This window comes from Periplaneta americana, chromosome 16 (assembly GCF_040183065.1).
Source record: "Periplaneta americana isolate PAMFEO1 chromosome 16, P.americana_PAMFEO1_priV1, whole genome shotgun sequence".
Taxonomy (NCBI): Eukaryota; Metazoa; Arthropoda; class Insecta; order Blattodea; family Blattidae; genus Periplaneta; species Periplaneta americana.
Window position 1 is genome coordinate 160290806 of NC_091132.1, and position 19995 is coordinate 160310800.

Below are 19995 nucleotides of genomic sequence, written 5' to 3' on the forward strand. Positions count from 1 at the left end.
TAATCTACAAGTTTCAGAAGCTGGGAATAAACGTAATTCTTTCTGCTCATTACAGCTGAATCATGGCCCTGATCACTTATCATGGTTTGAAATACCGTAATTGTTCATACGTGGACGGTTAATTCAGTTCATTCCTAAATATATTTATGCATCATTGGATCTCTATATTTCCTGCGAGAAGAGTCAAAATTAATAGTTTCAAAATTGTACGGCATATCTCGTAGGGTACATCGCGTGGTGAATTCCTCTCCGTATTTCCTGAGAAATTAACTATTTTCCATACCGCAAATTCAGGTAAACTCGACCGCTGAGGTAAACTTGAAAATAAAAAAGCAGAGCATTTAAATCTTAATATGATAGACACCGATTTATGAAGTTCATTATTATTTACATTTTTTAAGAACCAGTAATTCCTTTATTATTTTGAGTCACAAATACTGCTGATATTATGATGTAACTTTTTTATGGCAAGTTTACCGTATTTTACATTACATTCCCAGTTTTCACACATAGGCTTAATTTAAACTTATCCTACCTATATAGTACGTAATTTACATGTAATTACTGTTAATATGACGTAGGTGAGAACAAATAAATGAACACACAATTTTGTTAAAAAAATTAACTTCAAGTAACTCAGAAAATGTACTTCTATTTTCAATAAATAATCACTGGAACTGTAAAATCAACACCAATAACAGTCATGCAAATTATTACAGAAAAGATTGCTATTTTATATTAAATTTAAAATCGCTCTTTTATTTCTTGAGAACTTCATACGTCTGTCACATCAATCTGCACCAACACATCAGAAATTTATCGACACAGTCTGGATTTATTCAAGAAGTGAATATTTTGCAAAAGGATTACAATACTACATGAATTCTTGAAAAATTAACACCATGATCCCTACTTGAATGCAATATAACATTCAACTTAAAAAAATATAAAGAAAAAAACACGAATTAAAAAATTATGGAATTAGGCCTAATTGCATTAAAAACTGTGGATACATTATCCAAAATCGGAATGGTTACACATTTACACATATGATCCCTGCAACAAAATAAATGCTGTAACAGGTATTTACTTTGTTTTTATTTAAATTGTCCTTCCTGACATATAAATAGGTAACTGATAACTAATAAATGTTTTATAGAATACAATACATAGGCTATCGACAATGTGGATTATTGGTTATTACTGAGTTAGGATTTTCTGATATACACTTACCTCTCTTGGTCTTTAGGGAATCTGAAGAACGACAAATTCGGAGATTTAAACCTGTTACTGCAATTTACAGCACTGCACACATTGTCTTTATTCCGAAGCATGATTAAAACGTTATTATAACATCTCGCATCCCTTAAAAGCACGTGCTGACTGTATCAACCGGTGCCTTGCCTGCCGCTTGGGCGCTAGTGTCGCGAATGTTGGCAAAAAAAAGTGTTGAAGTTGCGCGACTGTATGTATTAGACTGTGTGATTACTATAATTTAACAAAACATATAGCAAGTAGGATAAAGTATGCACATTAAAATTAAATAATACGTCAATCTTCATTAAATTGAAGGGTTTAGAGCCATAGTGGGCCAAGTGCCATTTACTAAAACCGTAAAAAACAAGGGTTAAAATGAAGTTATTACCATAATTTAATGGAAACATAGCAAGTAAAATAAAAGTGTACACATTAAAACTAAATGATATGTCAATCTTCATGAAACTATAGTAATCACATAACTTTAATCCTTGATTTCTCTGCTTTTAATAAATGGCGCTTGGCCCACTATGGCTCAGAACCCTTCAATTATGGTATTTACTTAACTTTAACCCTTTCTTTCTCCGTTTTTAATAAATGGCGCTTGGCCTGCTATGGCTCTGAAACCTTCAATTATAAAATTGTTCACGAAACACGTGTTACTATTTTAATGTCTCTTCAATCTATTACTAAATCCTGATGACAATGAATGCACGTAAACACACTCCAGAGTCAGCATTCACATAATTTGTATGAAAGCCCTCGTCTAATCCCCATTTCAGTTTGGTTGATAGGCTTTCCCCTCTACTCACACTCTCTACCGTCATTGAAGGGGAAGGTGCTACAGTCCGTCGTAAAAACGTTCGACTAATTGACTTACAACACAAAGTGTCAAAATCTATATTTCGAAAGTCTATACCAAGAAATCAATTCTATTTTTATTACTGTCTATATCAACAATTTCCATATTAAAAATATTTAATGAGTTCAATATACAACAGTTATTTGTAACGTAAGAAGAAATAAATACTAAAACAGCCGTACAACTGACATATTAAATTTAAGTATTTCGATCTTAATAAGCATAGGTCTACTGAACCAGCAGTAATGCGTTTCTATGTTCAGCTACACAAATTATAGTACTATGCAGTGAATTTAAGTGGAATTATGAATAATAACATTATACTGTAATACAAAGCCTGTATTATGACATGCATTATAACAAAATTAGAACTAGAAATATTTTTATAGACTTTCATAATCTGTTTTGTGCGTATTTTTCTAATAGTGGAACAGTTTTGCGAAATTTCACCGCACTCTTTAATTTATTGTCATTCATCTTCGCCTCTCTTCTGATGCGATAAGCACTTGCTTTTCCCACTCCCGTCAATTTCCCCGTCATCTCAGCCACCTTTTCTAAACTGTAAGTTGGATTTTCAGCACATCACGTTTGGAATAAATTCAACACACATCTCTTCTGACCACTTCGCATTGGTTTACCTTTTTTATGTTTTATAACACTGCTGGAAGCCATAATGTTCGTTAAATAATTTACAAACTACGATAAAATACGGTCCTAAGCCTAAATAAAAAAAACTATGTACTTATATAAGAAATTAACACTACACTATGTACACTATTTCCTCTACCGATATTCACAAAACACTACGAAGTAAACTGTAAGGACGAAACAAATCTCAAAACACTCAGGGCAAAAGATAAATGTTTTCTCCACCGCTAGTTGCTACACTGCGACATACACACTGGGACAATCTGCACTGTGTCGCTCCCCAACATTCAAACCAACATTCGTTAATTTTATTAGTAGCCAGTTGAAAATATTATAAAAATGACACTTAAATATACTGAAACAAGTCATTGTCAAACATCTGTATGGCTGCATTTTATATCCCCTAGTGTACTTTATTAAATATTTTATTTTGTTCTGTGTACAGCGTAGGGGGTGCAGGTATAAGAAGTAACAGCTACTGCTCGGTCGCTAACGGTATCTGGGGAATAGGGAGGGGGAAAAGAATGTCTTCGTGCCCTCTCAACTTGCAAGAAATGCCGTTTAGAATGATTTTATTGTTCATAATCTTGTGCATTGGTTTACTGAAGGTGTTGGAGTGGAAGACAGGAATAATACTCTGTCCCCAAGTAACAGTCAGTGTAATGATGCTAGGATGGGAAGGAGAAGGATGGAAAAGGAACTATGAAGTAGTATTTGTAACTTGTGATACTAAGACGTAGTTACAAACAATTGGTGCCAAGAAATAGACATCAAATATGTGGAATTTGGCTAATAAACTAATTAATTTAAAAAATCACAATTAAATGCACTTCTCAAACCAGGTGCAAACCACCAGTTTGGCCACCTTCCACGGGATTAACTGAGAGTGACCTCTATTCCACACTGCACTGTCAATTAAATTAAAAGCAACATGGCAAACATCAAAGGGGATCAAATCATCAAAATGTATATAATTTAGTGAACGTTCAGGATTGTAATTTCTATAATAAAATTGGGGTGGAAAAGATTAATGAATGATAAAGGATGAAGAAATGGACAGCACGACAGAAAAATCGTATCCCCTGGTCACCTGAATCTATCAGACACCATCAGCCAGTATGCAACAGAGGCAGAACTACTGACAAACTCACTTCATAAACTGACTCACCTCAACTTCACTTTTCATGACGGGAAAGTCAATTAGCACAGGTGTTTTATGAACTGCCATCTCTGATATGAGATCGTAGCTGTGGCTCTTACATTCCGTCTTTATTTCAGTGAAGTGCTGATCTAATACATCTCCTTCCTGTAACACACAAAACATAATTATTATTAAATATATTATATGTAACTCTTCACAAAAAATCAGAGACAATTTCAATGTCTCACAACTCTATTATTAGAACCTGATGTCAACGAACGCATGTGAACACACTTCAGAGCCAATAGTGAAACATAAGTTGCACAAAAAGCCTAGTAATGCACCATATATGGGAATACCTCTGTAATATAATTTTGTTTTGTTGAAATACATATTTACTTCTTTCTATATTTCCACATAGAAGTATATTTCACTTAATCTATAACAAGAAAAGTATACCGGGAAATGTGAAATATGTTTGAAATGAGTTGTGTTAAATGATTTTCCTGAGAGTAGTGGGTGACAGAATAGTAATAGAGTTGTTCTGTTTAATATTGACTCAAGTAGCAAATAATTGTGATCTCTAACATCTCTTCTTATATTACTACAGCGAGACAAGTTCGAATGGATGCTACTGAAGCTGTAACTCAAAGCTATGACCAAGGTAAGAAATAAATCAGTACCTGTTTTAAGCAGCAACATCTCCTTGCTGGTGAAAATAAACAAACAACTATTCTTCCAGTTAAAGAATTGAATCTGGCAGGCTCACTAGCCGATGAGTCTTCATTGGGGAAGATACTTTGTCATAAAACTTTAACTACTGTGCGATATCTTAGTCCACCAATTCAGAGATTAAGAAATAATACAGGTAATATACCCTAAGGCACGTGCCCATTATGTGGACATAGAGAAGATGACATTCATATTGTTTTTGAATGTCAATATACAAAAGAAATATGGATGAAATTTACAAATGAAAAGTTCCTACAAATGAATAAAGAAATTGCTATAAAAAACTTATGAATAATAATAACATAAAGTTACAAACGCAAATAGGTCTATATCTTTTTTTTTGGCCAAAAAAATTAGAATGGAAAGAATAAATGAAATAGCTAGAATTGAATGAGAAAAAATTAGATAAGAAAAAAGGTTTAGTTTTTGAATAGTACTATCAATAAATAAAATAAAACATATATATTCAAAAGTTTTAAATATAGTAGAATAATGGAAGATTTATATATGATAGCTGCACAGTGCAGATTGAAACGTGAAGTACATCTTAGGCAAGTGAACAAAGAATAATTGTATCAACATACTAAAATGAGTTGAGTCTTGCACAAAACTACTTGCAAGTAAAGGATAAAACATATTATACAAAATATGTTAAGTTTAGAAATTATATTAAAAATTGTATATCTATATGTGAATTATAAAGTATGCAATCTAAGGTTTTAATCATTATATGTACGTATATTCTTTTTTTTGTCTGTGAACTATAACTAATATCATATCATATTATCATATTATATCTTAGTCCATGAAGCATTCTGATGAATATGAGCAGCTACTACAGCTGGCAAAATCTGGTTCTGCGGACCAGCTGTAACTGTTATAATAGCCTAATACAAGAATGTAACTTGTTACGTGTTGGTGAGCAGTACTAGTTACTGTTGATTTGAATTTTGTTAGTGTAGGCCTACTTCAGTCTGCTAACTATAAATTGAAACATGTAGCTTATAGGTATTGTGTCAAAGTTTACAGTGTTATGTATTTCGAACATAGAAAAGATCACCTATACTTTGACCAAAGCTACTTCCGACTTGACAGCTTACAGAGAAGGTGGAGCAGTGTTGTCATATTGCCCATCTTTCGTGTAAGCGAGCACACTGCTGATAGATTCAGTAATGAACGGCTGACATGAACACATATATTTCTAACCAATTTGTTGAACAATGAGCATTAAAATTGATTACAATATTATTTTAGTAGCAGTAGCGGTGGTGGTGGTGGTGGTGGTGGTAGTAGTAGTAGTAGTAGTAGTATTAGTAGTAGTAGTAGTAGTAGTAGTAGTAGTGGTAGTAGTAGTGGTAGTAGTAGTGATAGTGATAGTGGTAGTAGTAGTAGTAGTAGTAGAAGTGTTAGTAGTAGTGGTAGTAGTCTTCAATGTAATACCGTTAGCAAAACGCCGAAAGGCCTGTAAACTGTAAAAACAAGTTTAAAATTAATATGAAGCTTTTACTTTTATGAGTGCCAGTATTCTTCAATGTAATATTGTTAGAAAGGCGTTGAAAAAATTGTAAACTGTAAAAATATTTATGATGAAAAATCTACACGGCATATTTCTTTTCCAATATCAATGACATTGCCCTTATTAATTTTAACATAAGCAGTAGTTCTCATTATGGCTTACGCCAATGGTAAAAGAGGCCCGCAAATATCTTTTTCCTTCTCAAAATACTCTCTTACATTACACACCTTCTCTCGCGCTTGACTCTTTAACGGGGCACTTTGTCCAATATTCTTTGTTCTCTGCCTACCTTTTCTTCCTTTGGACATTGCACAAGTCACCTGTTTAGAAAACCTCGCACAAACTAGAAAACACACACTAGTCACACACTCCACCAATAACAACAAAGATAACATGTCTTATATAATTTAAACACAATAATTATCGATACACTAAAACAACAATACAACTAAATAATATTTTTAATTCACACAAAGCACGCGCTAACCAGCCAACTCAAAGTCATTCCGGGTACTATATTCACCACTGGTCCGCAGTATTCACGTGCAACTTGAGAACACAGACACGGAAACACCGTCCTGTTACCATGGTTACGCGTCTCTCGTGATTGGTTGATTTGAATGGTTGCCATTTGTCAGGTCGGAAGTAGTTTTGGACAGACCATAATATCACTGTTCATTTACCTCTGATAAGGGCTTCTCTTCTGCATCACTTGTCTGCATAGGCAATGGGTTGATGTCGGGTTCCATCTTTATCACATCCATCTCAACTGAAACAGGAATTTATAGAGAGTGACATTCATCTGCAGGATGTAAGACGTTAGACAAGTCTTATTTACAGTGGTTGTAACATAGTTTGCTGAATACTCCGAACTTGTTCTGAACAAATTATCTGCTATACGCAGGAACATAAGACATGTTGATATTAGCGGTAAGTCACTATGAATTGGAAATGCAGACTCCTCGTGTACAAAATGAGATCCCATTTCTCTATAGAATCAATAGGAGGAGTACGTTTGTGTGGGTAAGCGCGCTCATATGCTTCACTGTATAACACTACTCTTCCTATCGATGTCACCCAAATTAGTAATCAATGAGGGAGAATTCAAGAATGATACTTTCAAAACAATGCTTTAACTATTATCCACTTTTAAATACCATCTCATTAACTTCTCGCGTGTCAGAATTTGCAACCCTGTTGCTTGAAAAGTTATGATGTGGTTTGGAATACTAGGTAATATGGTTGTGGGACCATATTTCTTTGACTGAAATCTAACCAAGACACATATAGGGACATAGTGGACAGCATTATAATGGAGTTGCTGTAAGACTTGTCACTGAACAAACGAATATGAATGTGGTTTCAAGAGAAAGGAGCACGGCACATTATGCACTAACAGTTCGCCAGAAACTAAATGAGATATTCGGTGTACACTAGGTTGGAACTGTCACGGCCTTCACGGTCACCTCTTATTTATTTCTATGGTGATTTGTGAAACAGCTTTTTTTCACACAAAACTTACATCTATATAATATATGACTTGAAGTGAAGGATCACCTATGTTATCCAGCATATCCCACCTGCAACATTTTTAAGTAAGTATAACGGAAGAATGTCAGCATCGGGAAAGACACTGTCTTCAAGTAAATGAAGCACATTCTGAACATCTGCAGTAATAAACATACTGTAGTTACACTACTGTATTTTCAATTAAAGTAATGTTTCCCATTTGTCAACTGACTAATAGTAATTACCAATTAGCAATGGACCGCTGCACAATGGTCCAAAATCCATATTTAGGAAGAAAAAAGTAGAAAAATGACATGTCAAAAAATAAAATAAAACCCTTAATTTTTACTTATCCCATACAGACTGTTTCAAAAATACGGGGCAGAATTTCAGGTATGTATTTCCCACATGTAGACAATCAAAATAGTTCATTACAACATGTGTCCGGAAATGCTTTATTTCCGAGTTATGGCCTTCACAACATTGAAATTCACCGGAACGTTTTTCTTTCTGCAGGTCGTTGCCGTCAAAGAAGATTTGTGATTGGGTTGAAGTTTTCTATAATTTTGAAGCGTATTTTTCGCAAGTGTTCTTGTAGCCTAATGGTTAAGGCTATGGAGAATAGAAATGAACGTTCGAGTCACTGGCAAGGTAAGTAAAAATGTGTGTTAATGATAAGATATGTAATGTAGGCATAAAATTAGGTAGTAGAAATATAGTAGCTGTGTGCGGAGAAAGGTAAAAAAGGATGGAAGAATGAGAGTGTAGAAGAGTGTGCGAGGGAGTGGAAAGAGAGGTTATGAGATAGATAAATGATACTTTTTTTTTTGTTTCTGCCTTGAGCGTTTTTTTAGGTGTTGTGATGGTATATTTTTTTTCTCGGAAATAGTGCGTTTCTCTTCAAAATTGTTCAGGATACTTCATTGCTATATTATGTAGTTTCTTTCTTTTTTTTTTTTTTTTGGCGCCATTTTGGCGTTGCCCCTGCACGGAAGCACGCCCCATATATTAACTTAAGTACGGTTAAATTCGTAATATCTCTTAAAACTAATAATTTTAACTTACCTCATCAACAATATTTACTGCACTTGTACGAAAGTCGAACACCGGGAACGGCGGGAACACATACCAAAACTTTATTGCAATTGGAACAAATCAAGCACAGAGATCAATGATGCCGTGAAAGGGAAGTAATGGTTTCAGACAGTAAATAGTTCATTGTCAAGAGCTAGTTCGTTCGGGCAATGGTAAAGTTTAGACGAGACGATAAAAGTCACCCTCGGCTCCCTTTATTTCGCATGCGCTATCGGTGAAGAAATTCCGCTTCCGGTGTGACGCCGAGCCCCGTTGTAAGCATAAAAATGTTTTATTTACCGCAGTAATTGTGAACTGGATTTCTTTTACTTTCATTCGAGATTGATGGATTAGTTTTCAAACTTCTGTAATAATGCCTGTGGTATGCAAACATTGCAGTACCATATTTAGTAAACAGTCGAATTTAAACAGACATTTAAGACATGTACATAAAATAGAGCAAGTGAACATGATATCGTATCAGTAATATTATATCTTTCTCTTGTAAAATTTCCAGTTTTGGAATTACAAGGTTTTGATCGCCACCCGACGAAGAGCCATTAGTTTCACTGTCATTAATATAACCCAATTTATCATTGTATTCCCGTTCACTGCACTTTCAGTGGGGACAATTTTCTTTATTAAGCATTTATCCATTATCAGTAGTTATATAGCCGTTGCTAATCAATTAACGAACACACACCTACGACGACGATCATAACAAAAAAAAATCAACCTAAAAACGAGTGTTGATAATGGTTAGTTTTAAATTTTGGGTAATTAAGTAGTAATCATCAGCCAGGCCATCTTCCCGTAATAGAGATCCAGGATAGATACATTACCAAGTATGTACATATATTTTAATAATTGTGTAGAAACAAACCATCGACAGGTCGTATCGGCCAGGCCATCATCTTACTACAACAGAGATCCAGGGTGTAAAGTGGATACTGGATGACAAGTTAATCATATACAAACGAAATTTAATAAAAGAAAATACATATGATAACGAAGGTGCCCTGGACCTCTATTGCGAGAATATGGAGGCCTGGCCGATTATTACTACATAATTACCATACACTGTTAATTAACTGTTAGCTCTGTGTTATTTCCGCTTGGTAAGACTTAGGACCATTACTGTTCGATCCCAATAGTTCATAGATTTGAACTGAACTACAAAAATGTGGATCATGGATAGAGAAGTGGAGTCACTCTGTTGCATGTGTGAAGATTCACCAATCTCAAATTCAGGAAAGATAGCGGCATTGTGAATTGCTTTACTAACATGTTCGACAGCTGACCTCCTCTATCAGTGATTTAGATGGATAAAAACATTTAGGGCCTACAGGAACTCATAAAGTTAGTGGTATGTTTCCTAACTTACCATGATATTTAAAATGCTGTTGTTCTAAGGGTGTCCCGATTTGTTCTTTTGGATGGTTCCTTGTCCATTTTGTTACTCAACTGTGGAATAATAAATAATAATGAATATAGGTCTATACCGGTAATAATAAAGATATATATATCTTCTTTTTTCCGAGATGTTCCAGTCGAACCAAACCACTACTCTCTATAGAGTTCAAATAATAATCTTTGGCCTATAACCTACTTCATCTTTCAAACAAATTAATTCAATTTTTGGCTAAACTAGTGCTGAAGTAGTTCCCCGCTTATATACATGTTGCATATACGAATCTGTGAGAGGTTAGATTTGGTTAGTTTAGGGTTTTGTTACGCCATGCATATATTTGTCTATGATGCATATACGATCAACTGTATCTACATAAAAAAACCCTTATAAATTCAACAATTTTCACTTCCGAAATCACCAGAACTACTTCAGCGCTAGTTTTGCCGCTTTATTTACATAGGAATATCTCTTCGAATTGTTAACAAGGTTGAGATCACTCTTAATTTTACTGGATGTGATGCCCCTGGTTTTATAAATTTGGACACAAAGTGTCTTGCAGCCCCTCTGAAATTGGCACCTACGTTTGGTGATATTTATTTGCATATCACGAGATTCGTAAGTTGGTTTACAGTTGAAATATCCATAACTACCTCAGCGCTAGTTCTTGCCGCCCCTCTGAAGTTGTAGATGGAATACTGTGTTAGCCAAGTTTAATATCAATACTACCATCAGAAATTAACTCTTATTACATATAGCCTATCAAGACTTATGAGGAAATATTCTGGAATACAATTATACGAAAATAACGTTTGATTTGGATAACAGGAGCTGGAGTAATAATTGTGAAATCTATCAATGCACTATTATTATAATTACGTAAATTGTATCACCGATGTAAATAATATATGATCGTGACGAAGGTGAATCTAGAATGCGGTGAATAAAACAATTTTTATGTTTACAACGAGGCCCGGCATCACACCGGAAGCGGAAATACTACACCGATGGCGCATGCGGAAAAAGAGAGCCGAGGGTGACTTTTATCGTCTCGTAAAGTTTAGCGGTCCCTGCTTAGGTCGTTATTGCACGCATGCAAGTACAACGGGATTCAAAAGCACTGTCATAATAAAAGAAGGCTGACGGTTTTATGTATGCAATTGACGGCGTAGTTTACGAAGTCGACACTAGAGTGGCATAAAAAGCGCAATTATATTAATTTGTCTATGATTATATTTACACAATGAACGTCTGTCACTTTAACCTCTCCTTTAAATGTCAGTCGACGGTTCGAACCCCGAAATGAAATTATTCTTTATTATAGGTATATAAAAAGCGCAATTATATTGTCTATGAATATATTTACACAATGAACGTCTGTCACTTTAACCTCACTTTTAAATGTCAGTCGACGGTTTAATCTCTCTTTTAAATGTCAGTCGACGGTTCAAACCCCGAAATTAAATTATTCTTTATTATAGGTACATAAAAAACGCAATTATATTAATTGTCTATGAATATATTTACACAATGAACGTCTGTCACTTTAACCTCTCTTTTAAATGTCAATCGACGGTTTAACCTCTCTTTTAAATGTCAGTCGACGGTTCGAACCCCGAAATTAAATTATTCTTTATTATAGATATAATACAATTGCTCGAAAAATCTAAATAAAGTGTATACAGAATGAACTTCTCCCTTTAAATTTCAGTTTACAGTTTTGAACCAAGTGGCGGCTATATTTTCCGAGTTCGGGCCCCGAAAATTAATTACTTTTATTGAGGGTACAATTAAATTGCTGTAAAAATCTAAAAACTTGTATACACAATGAATAATGAATAATACACAATAATGTAATAAATTTAATTAAATTTCGGGTCTCGAACTGAGAATATATAATCGCCCTGGGTTGAAACTGTAGACTGACGTCTAAAGTGAGAGGGTAATTTTGTATACTTTTTTTTTTAGGTTTTCCAGCAATTGTATTATATCTATAATAAAACAATAATTAATTTTCGGTGCTCGAACTCAAAGAAATATAGCCGTCACTGGGTTCAAACTGTGGGCTGAAGTTTAAAGTGAGAGGATAATTGTGCATACTTTTTTTTTCCAAGCAATTGTATTATACCTAGAATAAAGGATAATTAAATTTCGAGACTCGAACTGAGGAAATATAGCCGTCAGTGGGCCCCAACTGTGGACTGACATTTAAAGTGGGAGGTTCATTTTCTATACATGTTTTTAGATTTTTCCAGCGATTTCATTATACCTACATAGGGGTTCACAACCAGAGTGGACCAAGTTCATCTGGAATAGTTCTGAGATATTGAGTCTTCATTCACCTTCCATAGGAAATGCTGTCCTCTGTGGAGTAACAAATGAGTTCTGGACTTTGTTTGTTATGGCAATGGATAAATCTAAGTTTTCTTCATCCGAGATTGTATTACTCCACAAACTGATCACGGGTGGACTTGGTCAACTCTGGTTGTGAGCCCTTCAAATAATAATTAAATGTCGGGATCGAACTAGGGAAATATAGCCCTGACTGCGTTCAAACTGAAGACGGATATTCGCTGGAAGCGAATGTGACTCTGGTGTAGCCAAAAATAATAATTAAATATCGGAGACCGAACTTGGCAAATATAGCCCTGACTGGTTCAAACTGAAGACTGATATCAATGCCTTCTCGATCTAGACCAAGGGCCTGTTTCTCGAAACTCATGGACTACCGTAATAATATTAGTCTGCACAGTAGTAATATTAGTTTATTAAATAAAATTTTTACAAAGTCTGTGTTTCTAGAAACTACAAGGGTAAAGTAGTAGTTACCAGTTCACAGACTAGTAATATTGTTCGATTTCACCAGTTCATAAGTGATTCTGTTTCTTAAAATGCTGATTTAGTTGATTATACTAGTATTCAACAGGAATATTGCTACAAGACTCTACAAGATTGGATGATTTCTATATTATCAGTTACCAGTGACAACCTTTCTCAGATAATCAAAAGAAAATATTGTTGTTATTTTTTTAATATGTGGTTTACTGATTGCGATTCAAGTGATGAAGTTGTTGTGAGAAGAGCTAAAACTATATCCAGAAAGAACAATTATTCCATTATGGGAGCACTGTTTAAATATAATGAACAGATTAGGTAAAGTGCTGAAAAACTTGAAGAGTTGTTAAATATAGTGGGACCTGCCATAACAAGACAAACAAATAGAAGTCATGCATTATCAGCAAAGCTTCAAATACAAGTTGCTCTACAAATTAGAATGTTGATTTATTTTCCAATGCCATCAGGTCTTTCTGTCCTAGACTAGCAACACTTGCAGAATTTTTTCTTAATAATCTAATACCAATTCATCAACTGCAGTAATTTTTGCTGGCTTCCCTCCTCCACTGCCAGTTCTTCTGACACTGTCAACTTTAGCTTACAAATTAAATATAAAGCTACACTAATTTATGAATAGATCAAATGTAAAGCTGAAAAAAAAAATAGCGAATTTTTCATCAAAACATATTAAGTGACATTCATGTCGACAGTAGACCCACTGGCCACATAATATGTTCATATTATGATACTAACTGTGAACTTGAATTTGTACTTGTCAAAGTTGCTTCCTTAACGTATGCATAATCTTTGTTCTTAGGTATCAGTTCCATAGCCTCACACATTACAAACATTTTTGTCCATTGGTTTACTTTACCATTTTTGTTAATATGCTTTAAAAAGCACCGAATAAATTATCCTTTGATTCATTAATCATATTCACTATAGTTGATTTACTTTAAACTGATGGCATTTCAGCACATTTATCTTCTTTAATTGTAGGTAGAAAATTCACCACAGTACCTTCTACGATATTAGTTACGTCCTCTGGTAGATAGTAGATAAATATAATTCAATACAACCCAATATAGTAAGAAACAAATAAATAATACAATTAAAATGTTTATTTAATGTAAAGTGTGCATAAGTTCCATTTGTATGTTGCATAATATGTTGCAGGTATAATTATAAAACTGTGTTAATTTTAATTCAGCATGTTAATATAACCTGTTTGCATCAACATTTTTACGGTGGCGTATACTGGTTAAAGGGTTTGGGCTACCGCTGACCCTATTATTACACAAAATATATCTAACAATTACTTTAATTTTAATTACTATGGTAAAACTAATAATACAAAATTATTACATTATGTTATATTATAAACTTTTTCTTTTGTAATTTCCTTGGGCTACCGCCGGTAGCCCGCAAAATACGCCCCTTAAAATGATTTTAAGTTGAGAACGAAAGCTATTTTGAGATTTAATAAAGAAGAATATATTTAGGATAGACTTCAGAACACAATTACCATCCTTACTTGTAGGTAGAAAATTCACCACAGTCTCTTCTATGAAATGTAGCCTACATAGGTTAGGCCTACCGTATATTACTTCCCCTTGTAGATAGTCGATAAATACAATTCAATACAACTCAGTATCGTAATAAATAAGTTATTTAAAATACAAATTGAAAGGGCGGGGTATCATACGCGACATTATGCTTAATTATAATGTATAATTGCGGATATAGAAATAACTTATAAGGTAAATTCAGTAAACATAACCTATAATTCCTATATTGTATCATAACGTAGTTATGGAATGACGGGGCATTGGAGAACATCAAAATTAGACAGAAATGGCCTTAATTTGAACTGAGTACATTAAGCATTCCTGATATTTTCTGGAAATGCTTTATCATTGTCTATAACTAGTAGCCTATATGTGAAGATTTCTCAACACAAATGCTTTCTTTCGCTGTAAAAAATTATTCAGCAATATATTTATACATGTATTAATACAGTGGTCTGTAATTTGAATAATTGTGCTATCACATTCACATTCGACATGACAACATAACCTTGTAAATCTGGTTGCTTTGAGGTCGCCTTATTGCAATACAGCTGTCATTTAGTCAAGTGTCCGAAGACCAATGAAGCATCACTCATAAAGCAACTAAGCCAAGAAATAATGGGGCTAGGGTGGCCAGTTCCTGTTCCCTTCCATTGCATACATCACTGACTACTAGCGCTGAGGTAGTTCTGGTGATTTCGGAAGTGAAAACCGTTCAATTTATTTTTTGTGGAAATGCATTTGTTCTTATAAGCAAGGCATAATAAAAATCTAAATTAACCAAACTAATTCGTATATCCAAGGAGTATGTGCGCTAGTTTAGTCCTAGTAACATATTTAACTAATCAGACTTCAGATTGAAGTACCGGTACTGTATGAAACGAATAAATGCAATTGATGTGTAAACAAATTGCCTTTACAAGTCGTAATACATAACGTTATGCTTAATTATAATTGCATAATTGCGAATGTAGAAATAAAGTAGTGATAGAGTAAACATAACCTATAATTTTAAAACATCAAAATATGCGTGCGATGCTACTGATGCTGCTGACTCATGCATAAATGAATGTACAAGAATTTCGTAATGAAGCACGCTTCATTTCATTTAATTACAATATTAGGTACTGTAATACTAATGAAATCTATATGGTAAAATTTTTGGTAATATACATCTCGGTTTTAGTTCTAATTTTGTATATTATCAAAAATGTATTATTTTCAATGCGAATGCGACTCTGCTGTACCCAAAAATAATAATTTAATGTCGGGGATCGAGCAAATATTGCCCTCACTTCATTTCATTTAATTACAATATTAGGCACTGTAACAGTAATGAAATCTATATGGTAAAATTTTTGGTAATATACATCTCTTTTTTGGTTCTAATTGTGTATATTATCAAATATGTATTATTTTCAATGTGAATGCGACTCTGCTGTACCCAAAAATAATAATTTAATGTCCGGGATCGAGCAAATATTGCCCTCACTGGATTCAAACCAAAGACGTTCAAACTGCAGACATATTTCGCGAATGCGACTCTGGTGTAACCTTCGTAAACTACGTCCATAATTCCATAGATGAAACCCTTAGCCTTCTGTTATTTCCGTCATCCTTTTGAGTCACGTAGTACTTCCTGTCCAAAGATTGTAAATTCCATTGTTATTTTCATGCGTGCAAGAACGACCTAAGCAGGGACCGCTAAACTTTACCATTGCCGTTCGTTCCCGCACATGAACTTGAGTCGTTCATATGAACTAGTTCGTTCATTTGAACTAATCAACGAGTTAGGAACTAAATAGTTCAATATCGCACACAACGCACATTCGTTCGCACGTAGTTGCCACTATCTCTAAGTAGTGAATGAAATCGTGAACAGATGGTATAGCAATGTGTCGACCAAACAGATGACAATATATTCGAAAATTATGATCTCATAATTCTTGTAGAAACCTTCTTGAGGAAAGAATGGGACACCAACAGTTTTTATGCAATACATGTGTTAGCAGAACAAAGCCCACTTGGAAGACCAAAGGGTGGAATCACCTGTCTGATACACCCTAAGCTCTCGCCTTTCCAAATGATCCACAAAACGGACCACGTACTCGCCATAAGAACAAAGACCTGCTGCATCATAGGTGTCTACTTTCAACCAGAACTCCGGCAAGACCATATTGTAGACGAGCTAAGCAACGCTTTACTGAAAGTAACAAGAAACGAGATGCTAATATTGGCAGAAGATTTAAATTGCCGAATCGATCGCCCAGACCTGAAAACAACCACCATAATAAGCTTCCTAGAATCGGAGGGACTGACACTGATTAACAACAAAGACACCAAGACATACATTGGACCAAATGGGAGCAGTACAATAGATCTCGTCTTCGGGAATATGAAAGGAGCAACCCTGGACTGCCAAAGAGTACTAGAAAACATCATTACAAGGAAACATCTCCCGGTAGAAACAAATTTCCACCTAGAAGAACAAACTGGCATCACAGATAAGAACAAGCATCCTGACACCCGCATATCGCGGAGGATAATCACCGACAATGTAACAAAACTGGCCGAAGTAGTCCCCAACCTCATAGAGACTATTCAGACAGAGAACCTAAACAAATCAGCAAAAAGATTCGAAGAGACAATACAAAGCTCAACAGCGACTATGCCCATCAAAGAGAGAAAGGCAAAGCCATGGTTCGAAGCAGCATGCTTCAATGTAAGAAGAACTGTACTGGAGGCTCTACACCAGTCAATCAAAACTACATCAGCGGAAGATCTACAAGAATATGCACAAAAGAGACGTGACTATAAACAATTAATAAAGGAAAAGAAAAAAACAATACTTAATTAAGGAGGAGTACCGGATGGTCAAAGAAGCAGAGGAGAACCCTTTCAGTATATTATTGAGAGAAGTCCGTAGCAATATACTCTCCTACTGAATGCATTATGGTTGACGAGCAACTTTCACCTCTACGTGGATGATGTCATTTCCAGTTATTATCAGAACCAAACCCTGGAGATCTGGTATAAATACAGATGCACAGGGTATGATTTAAGATTTCAGATGGGGAGGGGGATAGAATCTTAGATAGACAATGCCATACATAAAATTATTATTATCCTCATTCAAAATACTCTTCAAATACAATCAACTCTCTACGTGAAGACTCACACATCACACTCACCTTTCGGTCAAAACCTCGTTGTCCTGTGCCGTTACTTCCCCCCTTGGCTCCTCAATCACTGTGTGCAAGTCACTCTGCTCTTCCTAAAAAAATACAGAGCAAATAAAACGAAAGATAGCACAATTTACATGAACAAAAGCGCATGGATTTTAGATACCAAAGAACAGCAAGTGAATCGTAGTAGAATTTCACCTAAAGAAGACAATTCTTGACGCAGAGTTTACATGGCGTACTTAAAGCAATAACAATTATGTATGCAGATGACACTACTTTCCTATGTTCTTGCTTTGCTCTAAATCAATTACCAGCTCTTAACAACGATATTCTATAACAGAAGGCGTTATGGTTTTAATTGAATAGTGTCATGCTTAATAACAAAAAACTATCAATATAACTTTTAGCCTAATAAATAAGAACAACAGACTCAACTATACAAAATTTCTAGGAATTTTTATAGACTCCAGTTTAACATGGGATAATCATATCGAATACATAGGCACAAAGCTATGAAGAGTTTTATATTTGTTATAGAAATTAACGACATATCTTTCTCAAAATTATTTAAATGTGCCTACTTTTCTTTCGATCCCCGGCGCCGGAGCGAATTTTTCTCCTCAAATATTAATTTTCTATTGAAGTTGAAATTTATATTTGACTTTGACATTGAAGTTCGAATTTATCGTGAAAATACTTCCTCATACACATTAAAATGTGTACAAGATCTGAAAATTCCCATATTTTCCTTCTATCATCTGCTGAGTTGACTATGGAATTTTGTTTTGAGCTTATTCCCAGGGTTTTTATGTCTTTTTATTTATGTGGCTCTGTTGGTTTTAAGTGCGATGGGAGCCAGATAATTAAAAAAATATTGAAAGCCCTGAGAATATGCTCAAAATCAACTGTCGTAAACTGTTTAATCAAAGCAATGAATTTCATGTTCTCAGACAAAATACATTTTAATAATAGATCATACACTAATCTACTATCTACTAACATAATGTGCGAGAGATCCAGATGAAAAATATACTCGTTCACAAATTATTGAATCTTTTAGAATACACTTTCCCAACATAAAGATGAGATGTGGTAAATAAGCAAGACATCGTTATTGTTAATACTATATTATTATTATTATTATTATTATTATTATTATTATTATTATTATTATTACTATTATTATTATTATTATTATTATTATTATTATTATTATTATTATAGTACACGGCATTGTGTGATTTTATCCTCTTTTGGAGATATCTGGTATTAGTTGGCAAAACTGAAGAGACGGCCAAATTAGTAATTAGCAAGTGAAATAGCCTTGCAGAGTTTCAGAGCAAATAGCTCATGTTGTGTGAAACAACAAACTATAGTATCATATTGGTGGAAAGTTCATAGTTTTTTTCAGAAAAAAAAAAAAAAGCTTTTTCCCAAATGTTTAACAACTTCTTATTAGGTTAGTATTGTGAGTAAGATCGTGATTTTTGATAGAATATCTAATAAAGAATAATTTATCCCTCTAGAGTGTTTGAATAGCGTGGACGGTTTTTGTGTAAATTTAATTTCAAAAGCCTATAATTTCAGGCCACTGCACAAATCAAACTAGTGGCAATGTCGAGGCAGAAAGCAGTTCACCTACCCAAACACACCGAGTTCATTGACCTCTTATATCTCTATCATGAGTACAGTGTGTTAACGACGATGATGCTGTACTGCTGAACCTTCACACTTAATTATCTTATTAACTGCGCATTTAAACACAAAACGTAATAAAGAATTTCTATTCTTTATGTGTGCCGTATTGTCCCTTCCAATCTGTAAGGTTTTTTTGACAGCCACTCTGTATAATTCTCTGGTTCAGTTTGCTTTTGATAGTACTTCTGTGCTCATAATACCAGCAGCTAACAAACATATTCTATTGATAATTAAATGTTGCGCATATGTACATAACAATGTTAATAATGTCTAATTTATTCCAGTTTAGCTCCATAATTTCTGCCAGGCAAAATCATGTACTATACAATTATACTAAAGTACATAAAGATTCCTTTGACATGACCATAATGATCATTACATCGTTGAGAAAAAATTTGGTAGAAAATTCGTTCAACCATTTCGTCAACTTGCGAATTCTCGAGAATTATAAGTAAGTTGAAATATACTCATAAGAAGTAAAAGAAAATTAAAATATATTATGTTTAGTTTTAGTAATTTCAAAATTGGCAATTGAAGTTAGTAATTTTACTCAAATGAGAAA

At 34.2% G+C, this 19995-nt stretch overlaps 1 protein-coding gene across 4 annotated transcripts in view; it reads right to left on the reverse strand.

Moving 5' to 3' along the window:
* Positions 1 to 19995, reverse strand: part of LOC138691615 (zinc finger protein 235-like) — a 73363-nt gene that overhangs the window by 24194 nt on the left and 29174 nt on the right. For 2 of the 4 annotated variants that reach the window (XM_069813762.1, XM_069813763.1), the window contains 3 exons: positions 17742 to 17824; positions 6840 to 6925; positions 3936 to 4073 (listed from right to left, as the gene is read on the reverse strand). In XM_069813762.1, the coding sequence (XP_069669863.1) occupies positions 3936 to 4073; positions 6840 to 6920 (219 nt within the window). In that variant the 5' untranslated portion in view covers positions 6921 to 6925; positions 17742 to 17824. Of the gene's footprint in view, positions 1 to 3935; positions 4074 to 6839; positions 6926 to 8730; positions 9279 to 17741; positions 17825 to 19995 lie in introns of those variants that run through there. The other 2 variants (XM_069813764.1, XM_069813765.1) reach the window with 2 other exon arrangements.